Source organism: Acipenser ruthenus, chromosome 10, assembly GCF_902713425.1.
Source record: "Acipenser ruthenus chromosome 10, fAciRut3.2 maternal haplotype, whole genome shotgun sequence".
NCBI classification, from domain to species: domain Eukaryota; kingdom Metazoa; phylum Chordata; class Actinopteri; order Acipenseriformes; family Acipenseridae; genus Acipenser; species Acipenser ruthenus.
The window spans coordinates 44,669,627-44,692,134 of NC_081198.1; the positions used below are offsets into that span (position 1 = coordinate 44,669,627).

The following is a 22,508-nucleotide window of genomic DNA, read 5'->3' on the forward strand; positions in this document are numbered from 1 at the left end:
GCGACTTACAATTGTTACAAGATATCACATTATTTTTACATACAATTACCCATTTATACAGTTGGGTTTTTACTGGAGCAATCTAGGTAAAGTACCTTGCTCAAGGGAACAGCAGCAGTGTCCCCCACCTGGGATTGAACCCACGACCCTCCGGTCAAGAGTCCAGAGCCCTAACCACTACTCCACACTGCTGCGGATAACTGCAAATAAATATGCATTATGAGTATTTTTTTAAGCATTATGGATTATGTAATAAGCAAAATGTTCAAGTGATTTGAACCTGAAAGATCCTGATAATATGTCAGTTGGAACCATAAGACATTATATTCTTAAGACAAAATGTATAATAGATATAAAAAATATTAGCAACAAATAATGATTTTATTGCATTGGACAGTGATAACCTTTTGTCCGCACTTGAAAAAAAGATCAATTAACCTTATCCGTCTCTAATAGTTGTTGCTTACTGTAGGTAGTGGTGCTGTAAGAGATCTTTGAAATGAACCAAGAATTCACTAGGTCACTGTCTCCCGCCTTTACTGAGTCAATCTGTATTCTTGGTGGAACATGGATCTGATAGGTACACTCAACTTTCTATCTTCCTGCGGCGTGATTTTATTGAATCATTGCCAGACGGGCACAGCAGATGCTCCAGCTGGCCACAGTATGACTCTGTCATTAATTGAACTGTAATGGGCATGACAGCAGGGAAGGTCAGAAGGACAGGGTTCAATGATGCAGCACAGTGGCTGTTTTGATATGTGATCTGCGCAATTGTGATTTATGTAACTTTATTGAGATAAAGGTTGCATCAATATTTTCTAGATTATATTATACACTATATTTTATACGTTTTATAAGTCAACACTTCCATTTTGAGATACATTTGAATCCTTCATATTTAATGGTTTTGATGTTAATTACAAAAAATGGTTTATGCAGTACTCAGCAGTGGATGAAAGAAACTGAACAATATACTGCAGAAAATATTTGTTGTTTGTATAAACAGTGTAATCTGTGAAAGATTCATTTCTGTTATGTCACTTTTGTATATTTAGGATAGAATTAAAAAAGGGTGGTTTGTTACACATTCTCTTTTGTATGCACAGTATTGATTTAATAATTCTACCTCATCGTTCACCTCACTGTGAAAGAGAAGAGTGTTCAGGATAGCAAATGTGAAATGTGAAATGCAGTCTACCCTCTGCAAAAATGCATGTTTCCCTTATTCCCAACTAAGATATAATTTCTGTTGATTTGTATCTGAATGCTGTGAGGCTGATGGTTGCGAGACAACCTTTAAAAAGGGCTTGCCTCTTTATACAATATGTAGTCTGAATTGGTCTTGACAAATTCCTTCTTAACTTCAAGCGTCATAAGAAATTCAGTAATATTAAAAGGTTGGCAAAGTTTTTCCATATCGCCAGTGTTAAAATGCTTCCTCTGTGTGTATAAGTACTTTGGTATCTACTAAGGATATGCATACAAAATACAGGTGTCAGTGCCATGAAAATCTACTTCACAGTGGGGTCAATTCATTTGATCGAAACAATTACTTTTATCATTGATTTCCCAAGTGACGCTACGATGTACATACTTTATTAGAGGCTGCTGATAACATCAACCCACCCAGGACAAGCCTTACACAGGCTTCTCAGTGGCTTCCTCCATGCCAAAAAACAGCACAACAGTGCTGGTGACTGACTATAGAAAATACCCACTCGTGCACGACACCACCTGTATAACTCTCTAATTGCAATGGGTGATTTCTTTACCTGGGACAAATTAAATGAAAAAAACCATTTTAAAGGATCTTCATCTCAAAGAGATACTGTCACTCCATACATTTTTAAATATACTGTAAATCTAGCATTTTACTTACTTCCAAAGAGACTCAAACACACGGTTATAGATTTTGGTTTTCATTGTTTTAATGATTTGGCAGATTTAGACCAGCCACAGTTTAGATAATTTGACACCAGTATGTGGAATAATTTGTTGAAACTATTTTTTCCTCCTTTTTTATATAAAATATAGTTTTCAGCAGCCCAAACATTTGGGAGCCAAGCATAGTCAGGTGTGACCTAGATTCTGATACCCTCAAGACTCTGTGCAAGGAATGTCCATCCAGATGGGGATAATTACACTGCCTTGAGGATATATATATATAAAGTTTCCATTTTGGAAAAGATATAGTCACACTTCACCCTGTCCTTTTTCAACAGTGTAAGAATATACAAGAAGATGGATTTATATTCATTTTCTAAATGTAATGTTATTTTCATTTTTCACTCAACTTTCAAGTTTCTGTTTCTTTTTAAAACAAGGTGCTACAGGGTCATACTGCAGAAAGAAAATGCATCGGGTTTGTTAGCAGCTTACAAATCAGTGAAGCAAAGCATCCCACTCCATTTGAACCTTTTTGTTTGTTACAGACAGTTTCTTTTTCGTGACAGATCCCCCTCAGCTTTTTTTTCTTCTTATATGTCATAGAGGAATCATTTAGGAGGAATTGTAAGTGGCACCTATTATGACACAATGTATTAACAACTAAATAAGTACATTCGGATTCATATGGCATTCAAATTAGATAATGATATATTTGTATGTGAATCCCAATGATAAATCCATCATGACTAGGGACAATGTTATCAAGAACAGTTTACATGACTGAGTCATTAATGACTAATGTATCATAAATACCTAAATAAGAATAAAACAATTGGCTTGAAATTATGTGTTAGTTCATTATAGTTTGTATTACACCGTTAAAATAACGTATTGCCAATATTCTGCTGTTTTATAGATTGTGAGTTTAATAACAAAGATGGTTCTGAGGTTTGATCATGGACCGATAATTACAATGCAAAACAGAAGACTAAAAATTGGATAAATATGGATTTCTGATCTTTCATCTGCCTGTGGCAATTATCCTTGCAGATGGGCTGCTGAAACCATACTGATGGTAAAAAAACACAGACTTTGCTGAAAGATTTACTTCTAAAGCAAGGCGTCCTTCTGAGCCAAAAAAATGAGTCTTTGCATTATCATTAAAATCTGTATCATCAGACTCTGTATTTTTTTTTTTTCTAACCAGCTTGTAACAGTTGACCTTGATAATACTCTCATGCTGTGCACTTCTAGGTTATCAATTTGCACCATTTCTTGGATGTTTAATAGAAACACTTGTTTATTTTTACATTACAACAAAAACAGAGGTAGTATGCTATGATAATAGCACTATTACTCATGAAAAAACTTGACCCAGTTCTTTTTCGCCAATTGTTTTTTTTTTTGACATGGGTCTAAGTTCTGCGACAGGGGGCGTCTTAATGGAAATTAAGCAGTGGCTATTCTCATGGCTGTAACACATCACAAGAATCATACTATTAATTAAATATGCATTGCATTAAAAAGAGTGTTTACAACAATTTTGTACATTTCAAAATGATATTACAGAAACATGGCCACCTGGGTTTACACTATAAATAATAACTAGAATTGTTTGTGCAAAAGCTTGTGCATTTAAAGATTAGGATAAATACTGCTTTAGACCTAAGAATTTCTAACAGCTGGTATATCTTTATAATGTTTATCATTTACATGACGTAGCTATCTTGAAGAAACGGCGTGGCCTCTGGCTTCTAGTGTCTGTACTCCTTCCTGTGTTTGTAAAGGATAGCAGCTTACAACCCCCCCCCCCCCCCATACTAATAAAGACAATAACCTTTAAAAGATGATGTGCAATTCCATTTTTGAAGGCTTTAATTTACACTTTTATGCAAAGATTGTAGTAATCTGGCAAAGGGCAACATTCACATTCACTGTGCTACATAGCTCCCCTCTATTTGATTTTGCACTGCATTAAATAAATAGGTGACATTCAAAAATAACACTGTGTCAGCAGTCCATTCGCTATAAACATCAATTGATCTTCATTTTCAGAGCTTCAAACTAATACAGAGATTACCCCCACCCCAACTTTTTTGGTGGTTTACTGTCCTTAGTCAATGAAACAAAAACGTTCAGGCTACAAAGCCAATAAATCAAGACTAAAAGACACACTATAATAGAGTAGCTGTCATTTTGTTGGAAGGCATTTTAGCTCTAGAAGACAAAGCTTGCACACATATTCTGTTAGAGTCATCATCCATTCAGGGACAATTCCGCCTCTCTAGGGGTTTGGGCCCTGCTCCTGTTTGGAGGAGTAACCATAGAAACAGGAGCATGACTAGAGTTTGAAATGATAAAGCAGCACAGTCCGAGCAAGGATAAAGTCTAATAATAATAATAATAATAATAAACGCCAAGTGAAAGTTGTATTGCAACTAATAATTAGCCTCAACAACTGAAAACATATTTTATTATATGTGACTATTGTCTTCTTTTTGTTGTCATAACTTAATAGTTCTTACAATCATATTTTCATTGTAAAGTAGCAAATAATTGTGGTATATGTATATACACAGGCTAACTTCACTAAAACGAACCCCCATGGGACCTGGAGAAATGTTCGTTATATCAGGGTGTTCACTATAACAGGGTTTGGCATTTTTCTGTATCAGAATAATGACAAAACGGCAAATTTTAATTGAACATCAATATATAGTACTTTTATGAAGATTACTTCACATTGATAAACATTTAAACAGTATTGTGACAAGATACTCGTGACACATGTGTGGGTAACCGCATTGCAAGACGGAGGGAAACGCCGGCACAGGCGCGCAGGATTTATTAAACACAAAACAGAAAGTAAACAAACCGGTCATGTGACGCTACCAACAATGGTAATGCACAGAGGACACATAGATTGCTCCTCACGCCTGTTGCCTGGTTGCAGTTTGTCGATGACGGACAGGCAACTATTGCATTTGTCATGCATGATTCATACTACAATAGGTCATCTTTGAATTAGCGTTATCTTTGAATTAGTCAACCATGGTCTTTGTTTTCACTGAGAGAATAACACACTTGACACTGGAGAAAGTTCAGTGTCAGTCACTACTGAGATCGTTCTGTCCGGGTCGATCCTGTACGTGATTGTTCTAATAGGGCTAATTTGCATTGAAAAAGTCGGTTCTTGCTGTTGGGATCGTTGAAAAACGGGTGTTCGTTATAGTAAAGTTAGCCTGTATGTAGCGATCTCGGTTAACTCAGGCAGGCGCATCACACAGTACGAGGCAATGCACACACAGGCGGAGGGCGGGTGCGAACCTGGGACCTCTCGCACTAAAGCATAGCGCCGATACCGCTGTACAAAAGAGCCGGCTCCTTTGCAAGGAGCGTGTATCGGGCTTATGTCCCTGTGTGTGATTGGTCTTTTAGATTGAAGTCCAAAAGACCAATTGGTAGCACACTCAAAATCAGCACAAGATTTACTGTAGTCTTTTAAAAACGGTTTTCTTCATTTTATTAGTTAAAACATGTTTTTTTACTAAACCGAGCAAACAAAAGTTAGTAGAACTATGCGTTTCCACACAACAGGTCTTTGTTAGGTTCATTGTGAAAGACTACAGTAAATTTTGTCCTGATTTTGAGTGTGCGACTTCAATCTATAAATCAAGGTTGGTGGATCGATTTGAGAAGTGAGCTTAAGCCCAAACAGACTTTCTTTTGTTTTAATATATATATATATATATATATATATATATATATATATATATATATATATATACACACACACTGGTGTGCAAAAGTCTTATGCACATTCAGGAGTTACAATATATATATCAATGTTATGACCATCAATAATTTGTAGATGGCGTGGGTTGATTCTGTGGTATTAAAGCAGGTTGATTCTATGGTAGTATAACCCCAAAATGTCTGACACGTTTGCACAGCAGTGTATATATCAGTATACCTGCTTCAAAGGGAGTGAGTCTACATGATTGTGAATAAATGGTATACATGGGTTTCACCAATTTAATTTAAATTAAACTCTGGGAAAATAAACACAAAAATTATAAGGTACTTGCTAGACAAGAAAACTTAAAAACAAAAAGAACACTTATTATTGTTTAATAATTGAATTATTTAAAGCTACTATGTTAAACTTTGGCTAATGCATCTGGAACTTAGAACACTTACCACCCTGACCTTCCATTTCATCCCTTTCATAAATGTAATACATTTCCATTCACTTGCCACTGCTATATGAATTCTCTCAGTGCCTCGTTAAATACACACAGAGACAATTAAAGTGGTTCACTCTGGGGGACAGGATTGTCCGGGCCAGGTGACGGGTAGACTGACAATCTGCCTTATCAATGAACCTCAGCTACCATAACCTGATTAAAATGACCCCTCCCTTCCCGACTGGCACTAAGAGGCACCTCGAAGCATTCGCATTCTCAATACTCTCTTATCATATCACAGCTGAGTCTGCTGTATTAGTGCCAGTTCAAGGTATTTTGTTAATTATAAACTGTTTAACCAGGGTAGGCAGTGAGATGGAACATCTTGAACACATTGTAATCTTTCCTTACTCTGAGGCTGGGTTTAATTAGTGCTTTGCTGTGTTCTTCAGTCCTGTGGACTGGAAACCTAATTCAGTATTACAGGTATATATTTTTTAAAATTATGATACCAACCACAAGGATTTTATTTTCATTCCCTTTTCCACAATTTTATTTGCTCTTTCTCATTGCAATCCAAGCAAGGATGTAGTGAGAGCAAAACAGAAGATTTCTATTCTTCCTGGAAGAGGAGCTTCCTCCACAACCAGCCAATTAAAATCAAAGATGACAAGACCTTCTTTCAAGGCGTGACAAGAGCTCTGCCCTTGAACCCGACTGGAAAAAAACTGAAAACTCCAAATGGAATTTCTTTTAAAAAGAGAAACACTGAGACCCCCATGTAGAAATAATAATACAATTATGATATGCAGGAACACATTAGATTACTTATCTACTAATAAGCATTTATAAGCATGTTATGAAGATGTTATTAACAGCAAGTAAAAGTGTATTACAATTTCAATTTAATCACTCATTACTAGGTGTTTCGTGTTATGTTATAAAGTACACACACTTTCTTATACATACAAATCTTTAGATGCAACACTGTATTGTTTTAGTGTGTGTGGCAGAACCTCCCTGCCAGAAACACATGTGGGAATGTGGCGGGGGCCGTAAATTGAATAATTTATTATTAATTAGGCTCCAGTCACAGGTGTATATAAAGGGTAGTCCCAATGAGCAATTAGCTAACAACTAAATTCAAAACATTTTGTTAATGCAACTACAATATACTGCTAGATCTTGCACAAATGTATGGGTTCAATGTAATATGACTGTTGTATGCTTTATGTTTTATCTGCTTGATATTATAGTTCTGTCATCGTATTATTTTTAAAATCAAGATTACCAGTCCAGTAGTGAGCTGTAATAGTAATTGGATAGTTTGCAGATATTTCATAAAAAGCACATTGGGAGTGAAGGATAATAAACTGGATATATTCCCGCAGGCACTGATATCTCTGTAAACATATACATACAGTGCAATAGTATTGCTCTGCTTTAAAAAAAAAAAAAAAACTGTTTCAGAACCTGCTCCAATATCTCATTTATTTTACTACATGAAGATGATTTTTTTTCTGCTGCAACATACATTATCATTACAGCTGTTTTATAACACAAATCTTCAAGTGTTTAAAGAAATGTAATGCAAACTTTGTACCAATAACATTTGCATATAAATTAAATGCACCACAGTCTAGATTCCATTTATATACACATATGCATATTTTTATATTTCCTTTGTTCAGACAGTTTCATGTATTTCAGATTTACCAAACTAAAGAGCTGCAAATAAAACAGCAGGAAGAAGATGATTATTGTCGACAGTAAATCCTATCGTTGTTTAACTAAGTTTTGTCTCTAGAGCTTGTATATTTTATTCATGAGCATTTGGCATTTGTTTTGGATCTATTTTATTATTTTTTTAATTTGTTTCGCAAAAGTGTTTCTTCACATAAATCAATGACAAAAGTGGGTGACTGTTGAGCCTCTATCTGATTGTATATTCAAAGAAGGACAACTGCTTCTCGGCTTCAAGCCATTTTATCCCATGGGCAAAAATGACTGCGTTTTCGAAGCGCTGCGATAGCACACGAAAACATGATTTAGAAGTCCGGTCTCATGTTGGGCTAACGCACATCAAATAGTGAATCATGCGCCCAGCCAATCAAAGCAGAGTGGGGGAGTAAGGTTACAACCAATAAGGATTCAACATTCCCTTTAAAATGATCTGTGCTGCTGTAATAGCGAACGAGGGTATTTTGAAACAAAACAAAAAATAAAGGAAGACGATACAAGCGCCTCAAGCAAGGCTACATTGTTTTTTTTTTAGCAGTAAGTGAATACTTACGAATAAAAAAAAGTAACCTATAAGCAAAATTTAAGCTACAATTTATATTTCTTTCTGTTTCACTCACATTTGCGTCTTACACAACAGTAACAAAGTCTGCATTTTTCTATTGGTCCACATGTGTACCTGTGAACCCCTGTCTAAAAGGCTTTGTCTGACCTGCCTGGCACTTGCAGCATCTGCAACCTCCAACACTGGTGCTTCAAGTTTAGCATCTGCTTCCCTCTAACCCTGTAATCGTTCCTCTTTATGTTCAACATCCATTCCGGAGACCTGTGTTGTAACAAGCCAGGATGATATTGCTAACCTTCTGAGGAGTGTACTGTAGTGTTCCGCCACAGACATCCAAACATCGGAATCACATTTTGAGGATTCCAAATGTTCGCTCAATTACAGTACAGGCACATTTAAAGGTTCGATTATACCTTCGGCAGGGTTTGTGGCGCTGAGCAGCGGTGTCAGTAGCCACCGCTTCGGTGGATACCCGTTGTCAACCAGTGCGTATACTTTAGTGCTACAGTGTGCTCTCCACATGTCTCCTTCCAGGTCAGCCTGAAGCAGTTGGCAGATGTCAGTGATTGTTTGTCTGTTGAGGTGAAATTGCTGCATACATTGTGTGTCAGACAGGCTCAGAAAAGACAGATGAATTTTAAATATTTGGGGATGTCTCCTCCTCCTCTCTTTGTCTGGCCACACAGAAATGATTTATTTATTTATTTATGTATTCATTTATTTCTTAGCAGACGCCCTTATCCAGGGCAACTTTCAATTACAAATAAGAACAGTTATAAAATACAATAAAGTCAGTAGTAAATCGGAACAAATTCAAATGAGAGAAAATAAAAAATACAGTAAATAATTAAGTTTGAGAGCGTTTTCCAAGTAGGGACCACCAGGCATTTAAGTATTTTCCAGCAGTGGCGTGCCGTGACAAAATGGACTGGGGTAGCAGAGTCAAATAAAATTCGAAATAATTAGATGTTGTAAAGTTATTTGTATTTATCAATGTATATTTATAAGCAATATCGTGCAAATCCAGCTATCCTCCTAACTGCAGTGCTAACCAAGGAATATTCATGTTTTGGGGTTGCTCACTAATGATTGGTCAACTGTCAGAGCTTTGACTTTCCCATTGGTTGCTAAAGCAGGCACTTCAAGTGAGGCAGAGAATACCCTGGGAGATTTATGGCCCGCCTCTGCTCACTCCTGATTGGTCGCCTGTCAAAAAAAAAAATACATTCTTCGACTCGCCTATTGGTTAAACTCACTCAAGACCTTCAGCTGAAACGGAGAATACCCTCAACTGTTTTTTTTTCTAGTATCTGGTCGTTGTTTCAGACTTATGCGGGGGAACTGCAGATCTCTTATTGGCTGATCACATCCCCTTCAGGAAACCCCTAGACTCTTAAAAAACCTCTAGTAAACCCTGTAAGTCATCTTGGATAAAGGCGTCAGACAAATGAACAAATAATAATTAGAGTAGTATGTTTCATAGTATAAGCAAGCACACTGTACGCAAGTGAGTGAGGCAACGTAATGTCATTTGACTGACAGTTTACTTGGCACTGTCTGGTCAGCAGAGAATACCTTGAAGGTCCTGACGGCACGCCACTGTTTTCCAGGGACCACTACTGGCTTCAAACCATATTTATGTTTTCTGCTACTAATTATAACTGTATTGGTGAATATTTAGAAATATTACATTTGTTAACTTTAGTAAAGTTATTTTTTGTAAAATGTTTGGGGAAGGGGTAAGTGTGGTTTTCTTATTTTGGGGAATATATGGATCACAAGTTGGCCCCGAACCACACTTTGTAAACCACTGGTCTCGTATAATAAGTTTTATATATTTTTTAAATGCTGTGTGAAATTGCTACAAACCTATGTAATTGTCTTTTTAATTAAATATAATTTACAGTATTGTTTATTAACCACATTACAAAATTTACTAATTTTTATTGCAGAATATTCAGTTTAAAGTTTAATAAATTAAGTAAACCAGATCAATAATTGTTTTACAAATTTTAATTAACTTAAATGGTAAGACATTAAGGGATATCTAAACATACATGCTTACTTATTTTTGTCACTATTTTACAATTCTAAGTTAAATGTTTTTCAATGTTAGAAATCTCAACACATTGTGCAAGAAAAGTACTCACTTTTTTTCTGCTTGAACCAATATCACTCCTCTGTCAGATTATCATTAACTAAAGCCACTCTAATGTTCAGAAAAGTACATCTCTGTTAATGACACTAAGTTCATTAATTAAAAATAGGGTAAATTTAGAGTCAACATATATCTCTTCTTTCAATCTTCTACAATAACAAAAGTTATATTGGAGTCACTTTTGAAGAGCTAACCTTAAGTATGTTATAATACCTTAAGCCTGTCACTCTCTAGAAGTCCTTGAAAGGAGTATTGAATTTGTTCTATTCCCTCACTGAATAAGTTCTCTCTGTTTTCTCAGTTTCAGTAGTTTTGGGACGGTCCCTGGAGGAATTTCATTCAGTGAATTCTTGACCTAGCAATTGCCACAGGTTTATCTCTGCCTGCCGTCGGGGATGATTTGACAGACACATCTTTCAAGCCATGATCTTCCAGGGGGTTGTCACAGAGAATTAGTTGCTGGATGATGCGTCTGAAGGAAGACAAGTCTGCGTTTAGCAACGAAGAGTGTCAGATATCTTATCAGAAGGGTCGCTGTAAGGGAGTGACAATTTGTACATTTTCTGGTTTGTACAAGTGATGACTGCCTGACTTCCAATTCAGGTAAGGTTAAAAAAAGAAGCCACTTTAATTATTTTAGTAACCCCCCACTCCAATGAAACATCCATACTCACATGATTTTCTCTTGAATCAAGAACTGAAGTACCCTAGTTTGAACTAAAACTGGCTGACTGTTGGGCGTTGGCCATTGGCATTTCATTCAGATTTTCAGTAAGAAACAATCCATTGGCCTCAGAATATCCAACTTGGCAGCCAGTTACCTGAAGTCTATTCAGATTTGAATGGCCAACTAATTGGTTCCTACTGAAAAAACAAAAGGCAAGCAGGTAGACTGTTATTCGGCCATGCAAATTTGAATAGTCAACTAGCCGTCATTTACAAGTTGGATATATAAAGGCCAATATTGTTTTAATTGCAAATCCAAATGACTAACTGACAGCCCGTTAATGCTTGGACAATGTACAACTGCCAACCAAGTTTAGGTCTCTATATACTCTATAGACATTGCTTATAGAATCCAGCAGTCTACAATAGTATTGCAGTACAGCTTATATCAACAGGAATGCTGGATCTCAAAGATATCTGTAGTTGGAAACACATGATGGATTCTGCCAATTGTATGTGCCTGGAATGTACTTGAACTCCAATACACATAGTGTCACTTGATGTTCATGTTGAACCATAGAATAGAACCATAGAATCATGGTTAAAGAGCAAGCTGAAAGCCAGGGAAGGGAAGGATAAACTGGTATTTAAAGCTATATATGCTTTGAAGGGCCAGTGTTTGAGGTTCTCATATTAATGATGCTCTTACTAAATATATTTGAACTTCTGGGTATAGTTAATTGTCTTGTGAGAGCTACTGTATTAGGATGCTAGCTTGTAATAGTCAAGAGCTCTGTAGCAGTTGGCATTTATGTTCCTCATAATTTGTTCCAGTGAGAAAAAAGTTTTTGTTTTCCTGGCAAAGGTTCTTTGTGTACATTGAAAGATTGCAACTGGAAATCAAATGGATATCAAAAAGGTTTTAATATAGAAAATGCATGAAATGCACCACAACAAAATAGCTTTTTATTCCAAAATATCAACACAAAGAGATTGCTTTAATTTGAAATGAAATAACACATCACCATCATTTCAGTGAAAATGTTTGTTTAAGGGACGTGAATATTGTCATTGTCTATGTTTTCCCCACAAATATCAATGAAGTTGTATTTCTACTATGACTTTCAGTTATGGCCTAATAAAATGTTTTTTAGCCATAAATGTTTAACAGCATGTTACTTTATTGTGCTGTATTTACTACCCAAGTCCTAATCATCATATGATCGTTATGTATATAAAAGCTTCCTTCTGTGGTACAGTGAGCTTCATGATGAATTACAATTTTTTTAAAATTTTGTTTTGTTGTATTTTTACCACATCAGTCCACAGTGTAATAACTCCAGTCCATTTCTTTCTGGAAGCAAGTCACAATGTCTATAGGTATCAATGCCTTTACGGAGTTTGAAAAGTGGCATCAATAAATGTGTTTAATTGTTTAATTGTGGTGGCGATTCTATTGGGAGAGCATCTTAACATGTATTAAAATAGTATTGCTTGAAATTTTATATGGTAAACAATAGCTATCAAATTAGTGCAATTCCGTCGCTATAGAGAGACTTGCACTCACACGCACTCTTTCTCGTTTATTGATATTTCTTCCTGCTTCACACAGTCCCACGCCAATCAAACAAATACTGCAAATCAGCAAGCTGTATAGGTCTGATTGATGGAAGCGATCCTCACAGGAAATAATTCCTGCCCACGGACAGGTGTGTACTTTTAGTAACTAGTTAGCAAAACAATTACATTCCATTAGCGACAGTTCACACAATTCACACTCACTTTACATGTTCAATAAAATCAATTAATTTGCAGTTAGAGAGGTGAGTTGAAAAGCCGGATCTGTTTTAATCTCCTGGAATTTTGGGGCCAGTTGGCAATCCTAGTACCATTCCACTAATGGCTCATACCAGTGCCTTTACTGAACTATATCATTACCATTTTGGTGCCACCACATTGTCATTGAAGATCATTTTGTCAGGGTGCTTACCCTCCTGACAACTTACTATACATTCTTCTCCCACCTTTGACAAACCTTTGACAAAGTTAATGCATTGTCTGAAGGCCTTGGGGATTATTCTCCTTGTCTCTGACACCTTTGACAGTTTTCTCAGCACCTGGTCACATATGATTGTGATCTGCTCCAAGCAAGGTCGTGACATATCCTGCTTCATCCATGACCTGCTTGCAACTCTCTACACACCTGTGCGTTTTGACATGCCACACCTCAAATCCTTCCATCTTTAAGAATCCACAACCTGCTGCCTGACCTTTGGCTTGTGTGCCGCCCCAATCACCTCCCTGTGCTGCATACTGATAACAGTCTCCTCTTTTTACCTGTGGTGCTGGAAAACGTAACAATTTCCTCCAAGACCTGCAGGGGGCCATGACACAAACCTTTCTATTCAAACGGAATACTTAATCATTCCAGTACTGAGATGCAGTAAAGGTAAACAACATTTGACCTGATGTTATCGTTCAAGAAATTCCCATTTAAATTTTTAGAATGCTATTTAAATTACATTTACAAACCCCTGAGGTTACGACATTGTTTTATAAAGTGGAAATACCACAGACCCTCGAAAATAAGACAAATAAATGATTTTCAGATTAAGTATTTGGCATTTTGTAGCAGGGGAAGAAAAAAAAATTAGCATGATGTAGTAATTGTGAATTCAAGACTACATAATCCGTTAGCGGTGAGCTGAGCATAAATACAGTTGGGCATTTCAAATTGAGAGAAAAACTGGGTAAAAATGAATTGCTGACTACTAAATTTACCATAAAATGCTGTCCTAAACCAGCAGTTTGTCAGTCCCAAACTGTGGTGACATAAATGATCTATTAAACAAATGAAAAAAAATATACTTGTTAATCAGATTATTCTGCCTTTTATTGCAACTGTGGTGCCATTCAGTAGAGCAAAACATGTAGGGGTACTTGAGCTGAAACCTTCAGTCAGAAGGGGTACAGTTTAAAAAAAAAAGTTGAAAACCTCTGCGATAGACGAATAAACACAGGGCACTCCTAGGGTTAAAAGGATTGTGACTCTTCATGGATCTGGCTTCCAGCCGGTGCAGTCCTTTGGGAGGGGGTTTGAATACTTGCAATTGATGAGAAGTCAGCGGATGGAAAGGTGCCACCTAAAGCACTTGAGTGATGGTATTGGCATAATCAAACCTTAATGAAGGGGACCACCTGTTTGCAGGGGGAGAAGCAAATGCTATATCCCTTGATATGTATTTGCATAATATAATATAATCTAAATGTACACCTTAAACCATAAAGAGGCGATTCACTGATGGCATCCTTTCATGACTTCATTAGACTATTAAAATCTTACCTAGATTGATGCTAACAAACCCTTACAAGTGCTGACAATCATAGAAGAAGTTGAAAAAGCACAAAGTCTTTTTGGGGGAGTGACTCACTTCTTCCCTGCAGTCTTGTGTGTCATTCATAAAGTAGAACTCCTTAATATGGACCTGTTTGTGTATATGTATGCTTTGGGCAAATCTTATGGGACTGGATGTCAGCAATTTTGAACAGGTGTGCTAATTTACCTCTAAGAATTGTCTCAAATGCTTCTGTATACATTCAGGGGAAACACTTTCCTTAAAATTTCATGTAGCCTGAGTTGATTTCACTAAATGCAGAGATACAATTTGGTTTTCATGCAATGGAACAAACCTTGGGAAACACAAGGTGACAGATGGTTTTCAGGACAAAATCAAGTACATAGCAAGTCAACGGCTGAGAGCAGACTGTATTTTGAATGGATTCTGCTTCTTATTTAACCATGGTGCTAATGGTGCTTTAAACCATGCAACATAAAGGCAACTTTTACTTTCTTAATTTATAGCGTGGTTTTGAAAAAAAAAAAAGATACATTATACAATTGTCCTTTAATTAACATTCCATTACACACATACACTTCACTATATAAAAGCCTGGATTGCTGAAATGAAAACAGTTACAGTTTAAGTTACAATTATCATCAGAGGGATTCTGAATACCACATTCAACACAGAGAATTAAATACATTTCAGCACCTTTAACAAATTGTAGATCTGTAACATATCTATCATTATTGTTTTGAGGGTTATAGTGCTTTAACTTATGTAAGATCCAGCTGTTTCTCATTGCCATATTTCTGATGGATTAAGGATGAATCTAAACATGGAATGCATTATGGTGAGCTTCCATTTATTTCATTATTCATTTTAGATTTCATTTTCACATGTTTTCTTTTCATTTCCACTTCATCTAACCCATTATTTTTCCATTATTCATGCTAAGTGATAAACAGACCCTTAAAAAAATTCTAATAACTTGTTATTGTCTTGGTATTTTAGGAATAAGAAAGGATAGAGACCCAATTGTCTGGACTATGATTCTGCGTGATGAGTTTGGCCTAGTTGCCGGGACATGGCAGAGTCAGAGTTATCTACTTCTGTTTATGTCTCTTCTGGCAATACACACCCAAGCAGATTTGCAGGCCCCAAAAGATAAACACTCCTGGAAAACAGGTAAGCTTGATAACTTATTTTTTCTACCTGACAAAAATAAATGTGGGATAACTGCCCATGAAGAGTATTACATACTGTACAAAATGTGCTCCGTCGAAATGGAGCATACTAACTTAGATATTGAAAGTGTTCGAATCTGGGGACATGTGGAGGTATCTTTCCATTGTATTTATTAAAAACTTTATCCTTAATTTCGTTAGAATGTATAATATTACATTGTCGGCAAGTTAATGTATTACTTTAACATTTTTCAACAGTTCTGTCTAAATATAAGATCTGTTCAGTCTGTTTTTGTGTGTGTGTTTTTTTTAAATAATTTGATATTCAGCTGTGTTCTAGAGTGTCAGTGGTTTCTTTAACAACGGTCATGCAGTTTTATGAATATCAAACATTTTCCACATTATCTGTTTAGAACTACTACTTCATGATATCTCTTCCTCCTGTATAACATTGGAGAGAGTCTAACACAGAAAGTAACAGAAAGCAGCATTTTGTAAATGTACACTGTGGTATAAAGTAATAAAAAAAAAAACTAAAAAAAAACACACAAACACAAAATAATCAAGCAAAGAACAAAATGATCTGTTGCACAACAAAAATGGGAGAAGTGAAGGTGTTACTGATGCTATTCAAACGTAAAGTGGGTGTCAAAGCCCTTCTTACCAGTGTTTTTAAAATAAAACACCAGCATGACTATCCATCACTGCCAATAACAAAACAATACAGACGTATTGGAAAGCAACTGGAGGAAAACAACTCAAGTTTAAGTTACAGTTATCATCACAGGGATCCTGAATACCACTCTCAAAACAGCAAATTCAAATAGCTTGCTGTTATCTTTAGAAATCAATCTGTGTAAGTTATACACTCACATTAGAATAAAATTCAAGGTTTGGGCATCTAAAAAACATTGTGGCAGTGTACACGGTTATGAACATAAGTAGAAGCATTTCTTGGTGGCTTTTCCATCTGAGTTAGAAATATTGCTGTGTGTGGAAAAAGTAATCACATACAGTATAATGATATAGTGTAATCCGCCTACACATTTTGAAAGCTAAATAATGACCTGCTGTTGTGCCTTCTGGTAGATTTATTCCTTTGCTGGTGCATTGTAAAATAAGATAACATTTCTTACACTGGTATTTTTAGAAAACAAGTAGATAATTGGATGTATCCCTGTAATCCCAAAACACCATGTCACACTCTAGGGTATAACATGCATTAAATGTTTTATGATACACATTTTTGAATAATAATAGCAATAAACAGATAACCTACTTTACATGTTTTATTTTTAAAAGGGCCCTGGAATCTATGATTGTACAACCCAGATACAGTACACACTATTACACAATGCTGTGTTCACATTTCAGGTATTGCATTTAAAATCCAGCTGGGGAAACCGACAACATATAATATGGCTAATAGTTTTAACCAGTACATGTAAAAAAAACAAATAAAAAACAACAGACATATGATCTGAGGAGAAGTCATGCCATTTCAAGAGCAATGCATGTAGCAGACAACTGCTCAGATATAGCACATAGAGATGATATGATACCAGATGGCTGCAAAAATGGAAGGAATTGATAGATAAAAGACTTGCTAGTCTTTTTCATCTGATAGATAGATGAAATATGACAGTGTTGTAGGACCTGTGCCTAGTATTCTGATTATTCAGAGTTAAAGATCCTCCAGCTCAGACACTAAGACAAATGTTTCTAGTTTTTTTTTTTTTTTAATTTAGTAGTTGCCAATTAATTTGACCTCGCAGTTCTCCGAATTTGACATATCCAATTGTAGCTCACTGCTACCACCCCTGCACTGCCTCGGGCGTGCCGAAGATGAACACACGCTGTCCTCTGAAGTGTGTGTCGTCATCAGACCATTTTTTTTCACTCTGCAGGCCCGTCATGCAGCCAACCCAGAGCTACAGTGTCGGAGGACAACGCAGCTCTGGGCAGCTTACAGGCAAGCCCGCAGGCGCCCGGCCAGTCTACAGAGGTTTCTGGTGTGCGGTGAGCCGAGGACACTGTGGCTGACCTAAGCCCCACCCCCCGGGCAGCTGTCGGCCAATTGTGTGCCGCCCCCTGGGAGCTCCCTTCCACGGTCGGCAGTGGAATAGCCTGGAATCGAACCGGCGACCTCCAGGGCCTATAGGGCACATCCTGCACTCCACACGGAGCGCCTTTACTGGATGCACCACTTGGGAGCCCCTGTTTCTAGGTTTTTTGTTCTTTGTTTTTTGTTTGTAAGTATTACATTAGGTATGATAGTAACATTTCATTTTAGGTTATATGTATAGGGCGTCAAGTGTAAATTTTTTTTTTCTAAAAAAGCACTAATATTTACCAGGTATTTTTTTTTCACGTATTTTTTGCCTGCGTGTATGGAGGAGCGAGACTTTTTGACTTTTAACTTTTTGGGAGAGCTCGCTAATTAACCGCTATTAAAACCAGCCCTGATGTCCTGCCTTTTCTGCACCGCCGCTGGAAACCCGGCACGCAGTTGCTACATTGTTGTCAGAAGTGGAGTCAAGGCAGGTACCCTGGCACGCACTTGGAAGCTGGCAGAGGAGAGTGTAGAAATGCAAAACTAGACTCGCCCAAATAATTGGCAAAGGCAAAACTAGATTGGCCCAGCATCAATTTTGAAGCGTTCGACGAAACTAGACTCGCCTGGGCTAGCCCTGAAATTCAGTGAAAACTGTTCAAAAAACGGGGTTTTCCCAGTCATCTTTTTCAACTGGACACGGACGAGTGCCGAAAAAAAGTGGTAACTTCGGGATTCACCCAGAAGCCCTTGGTGAAACTAGATTGGCCCGGGCAAAACTAGACTCGCCAGACCACCGGGTTTTGCCCTTAACATATATATATATATATATATATATATATATATATATATATATATATATATAGATAGATAGATAGATAGATAGATAGATAGATAGATACTGTAGATCGATAGATATTTTTCAATGTACTATATGGTAATTTTAATTGATTGTCTTTTTTGTAGCAGACTGAGTGTGATTATATGCTGCTGGTGGTGCTATCTGGAACCCTCTTGGAAATTAGACTTCGCAGCTCAATGGGTTCACATTCTGCTTATATAATACAAAATTGAATTGGATAGAATATAAAATCCTGAGTTAACCTTTAATTGGCTTTACTTTTAATTCTCCATGGTGTCCAACAAAAATTGAATCGGGGGACTCCAATACCACAGATCAATACTTCACAGTACTGTAAATTTAAATTCAATTTAGAAAGGGTACTGAAGCTTTTTAATGGTGTGAAAACATTTGATGCCACTTAAAATACGTATACATTATGATTAATCTAGTTCTGACTAATTGTAATTGGTCTTTCCATCCAAGTCATCTAAGTCAAATGTTGTGTTGTGTACAAAAGAAGGATCTATATTTTTCTTGCTGACTGAACAGATAGATGAGTTGGTAAAAAGACATAATCATGGAAGTCATTGAATTTCCAGTCATTCCTGTTTTTTTAGCAGCTTGGTGTTTATCATAGGAGGCCAGAGAGATTTTGTTCAAACAGCAGACCCCTTCCCTTGCAATCGATTGTGCGTCTTTCTCCAAAGAATCACTTTTTAGATTAAAACTTAATAAAAACTTTCCCTTCACACACTAAAGCTCCACTCCCTGTGTGATTAGCACTTTCATTTCTTTCTCAGCAGTCGAGTAATTATTGTAGCTCCAGATGCCGCCAGAGTGATAAAGAGATTGATTAATTTCACTTGAAAGGGCATATGTTCAAAGGGAATCTAATCGGAACACCAGGGGTGAGGATTTGACATCCTCACAGCGCAAAGAAGGCTTAAGTGAGTTGAAGCCTAACTGCTAGTGAGAAACCACTTATAAAACTAAATTCAACCAGTTTGGGAGGCAACTGGTCCATTTTAGAAATGTTATTTCACATTTCTGAGATCTTGCTTCTCTTAATGCAAATTAAGCCCAGGAAAAAAAAAATAAGACCATATTTGGCACTCTGCATATGAAAGAACAGGAGACATAGAAGAAAACAATTTGTGAAAGTCAGGAACTTTCTTGGTAGAAAAGCTTCAGTGGGTCAAATTTTTGTTTAAAAAACAAACATTGTACTATAGTACTATAGTTTCACACTTATATTTTTTATAGAGACACAGATGATCTCTTGTTCCCATTTTCCAAATGTATTTTACTGGAGCTATATTAAAAATACATCATAAAATTAAAAGTTGTCAACACTTGCTCAATTTGCATTTGCCCTTGATTGATTCTGTATTAGATGAGCTAGCTTTCATAGCACTCAGAGTGATTTAATTATTATGGAGCACATGGACCCAAATCAGATTAAAAGTATATTGATGCTCTGAACCCAGTAGTGTGGTGAACAGATGCAGAAGATATGATGATTCTGGTACATAATACACAATTAGTGGCTTGTCTGAATTAGCCAGGGTGTTCCTTTTGCCCACATAAAGGAGCTTGAAAGGTCACAAGCCATGGGGACTATTAATTGCGACAGTAACTTCTGAAATCCTCATGTTTAGAAAATAACAATACCCCCCAGCACAACCAACCACACACACTGTTTCAACTAAAGATAAATTACATTAGCAGTTATGTCTGTTGCTCAATATGTCTGCAACTTTCTTGTTAATTTATTTATAATTAGTCTAATACGTTCCTGGACATGGTTTACATTTTTAGTGACTGACCTAAAAACAATTAAAATGTAAACTCAAGAGTAACTCCACAATGCGACTGTATTGAGCTTGACTGAACTAAAAACAACAGCTATTTTGTCTGCAAGGATAACCATAGTAGTCATTTGATATGCTCACACATAGTGTTCTGTACTCTAATGAGGAGTTAGATAATTAGTTAGAAATATGAAACTGGTCTTTGAATTAGTTGTTCATTTCCATGCTTTAATATAGGTTTTTAATCCTTTTACTACCATACATGCTGCCATTTGAAATTCATAAGAGTAAAACGTGCCCATAACAGGTATCCATGATGATCAGATTGCACTTTCCTGAATGGGTCTTCATTTGTCAGCTCTGCAGATTGGACACATTCCAAAAACACTCCAGAGAAGTGAAGTTTGTATTAAGATTCTGTGAACCCTCAATTTATGGTTATGTTTTGAAATGTCAGAGTGAAGTACGGGTTTACCCTTGACTTATGAATCTACCACCTCAAATTGGATGAGTTTTGCACATAAGAACGGATTCTTATTTTGTAAATCGGTGACATTTATAAATCTGCTGTGTCGTCTCAACAGACTGGCCTGCAACTGTGATAACTGATGGTGTTAAGAGGTTGCAAATTCACATTCAAAGACTTCCAGTCACGATTCAGCCCAAAGGTGGGATTTGTTTGTTGTACTTAATTGCACACAGAAGCGGGTTGGTCTCCTTGGACTGATTTTTTTTTTCTGAATAGAAAAAAGAAACCTAAGGGCAGACTTTGGTCCACATAATGAAGCATTAGTTGCCAATGCAGCAGACATGCGTTCATGACAACTTGCACCTACTTGCACCTACATGTGTTTTTTTAAATATTTTTTATTTATAGTTGGAGACCAGTGTGTACATTGTGTATTAACAATTACCACCAGGGGTGTAGTGCTGCGTGGTCGGCAGGGAGCGCCAACCCCTCACTTCTTGGGCAGTGAGAGCAACACTTACATACTTCACTTGTAGAATATTTAACTGTTTTGCTCCTATTAATAAATGGAGATAGATATACATGTGTATAACCCATACAAATAAGCAAAGAATACAACAACCGTAAGAAACCCTTGAGAGATAAATAACGAAAAAGCTTGACTATAGCGTGCCTCTGGTCTGGAACAACAGGTGTGAATAATGTGTAAGAGAGGTGAAGGGAACCTGTATCAACGCTGTGCTGAGGTGTCAACGTTTTACAATTAGATGTAATAATTGGAACAGTTCTTATTTTTAGACCCATATATCAGAAATCAAGTAGATAAAATAAAATGATAAAATTATAAATATTTATTTAAAAGATCAAACTCAATCTCAACAAACAAATAAAGGGTGTGGCCTTACACACATCTTTTTTTTTCAAACTGATGCACTTCTGTTTCAAAACTTCAGCCTCATTCGCTAACCGGCTGCATAGGACAGTGAGGCGAGCTGATTCTGGACCAAACCATTCAATATACGGGGGGGGGGGGGGGTGAGTGTTACACATAGGATTATTATTATTATTATTATTATTATTAATAATAATAATAATAATAATAATAATAATAATAATAATAATAATAATAATAATAATAATAATTTCAGTATTTGATTTTATTCACTTAGTAGCCATTCATAGATTAATCCTTATTTTTTATGGTAAGTTGTATGAAGGTCATGTATAATTTTATAAGTGAAGTGCTGTTATTTCGCTTCATAGTCCCCCAACAGAGCATAATTACTATATATTTCTTAATACTGTATTGCTAAAGTTAGAGACGGAACACTGTTATACATTCACCGTTGCGTCTCACGAGTTAAAGTTATATAACTACTGTAGACTTGATAAACTGCACTTCTGTTGAGTGTATGGGGAAACAGTGTATATTTGATAAAATCGCCATTTAAGGTGAAAAAGTACCATATGCACTCATAACATGCACTCATGCTACGATTTATTAGTTTTCTGTTAGTGAGTGCATGAAAATTCAAGTTTATTCATCACATCCCTTTTTGGAATTGGTTCCATTTATAAAAAAAAATTCGTACAAATG

General features: G+C 36.4%; 1 protein-coding gene across 2 annotated transcripts in view; it reads left to right on the plus strand.

The window, feature by feature from the left end:
* LOC117401984 (thrombospondin type-1 domain-containing protein 7B-like) overlaps window positions 1-22,508 on the plus strand; it is a 131,018-nt gene that overhangs the window by 16,453 nt on the left and 92,057 nt on the right. For both annotated transcript variants that reach the window (XM_034002774.3, XM_034002781.3), the window contains exons 2-3: window positions 10,842-11,143; window positions 15,562-15,735. In XM_034002774.3, the coding sequence (XP_033858665.3) occupies window positions 15,597-15,735 (139 nt within the window). In that variant the 5' untranslated portion in view covers window positions 10,842-11,143; window positions 15,562-15,596. The remainder of the gene's footprint in view (window positions 1-10,841; window positions 11,144-15,561; window positions 15,736-22,508) is intronic.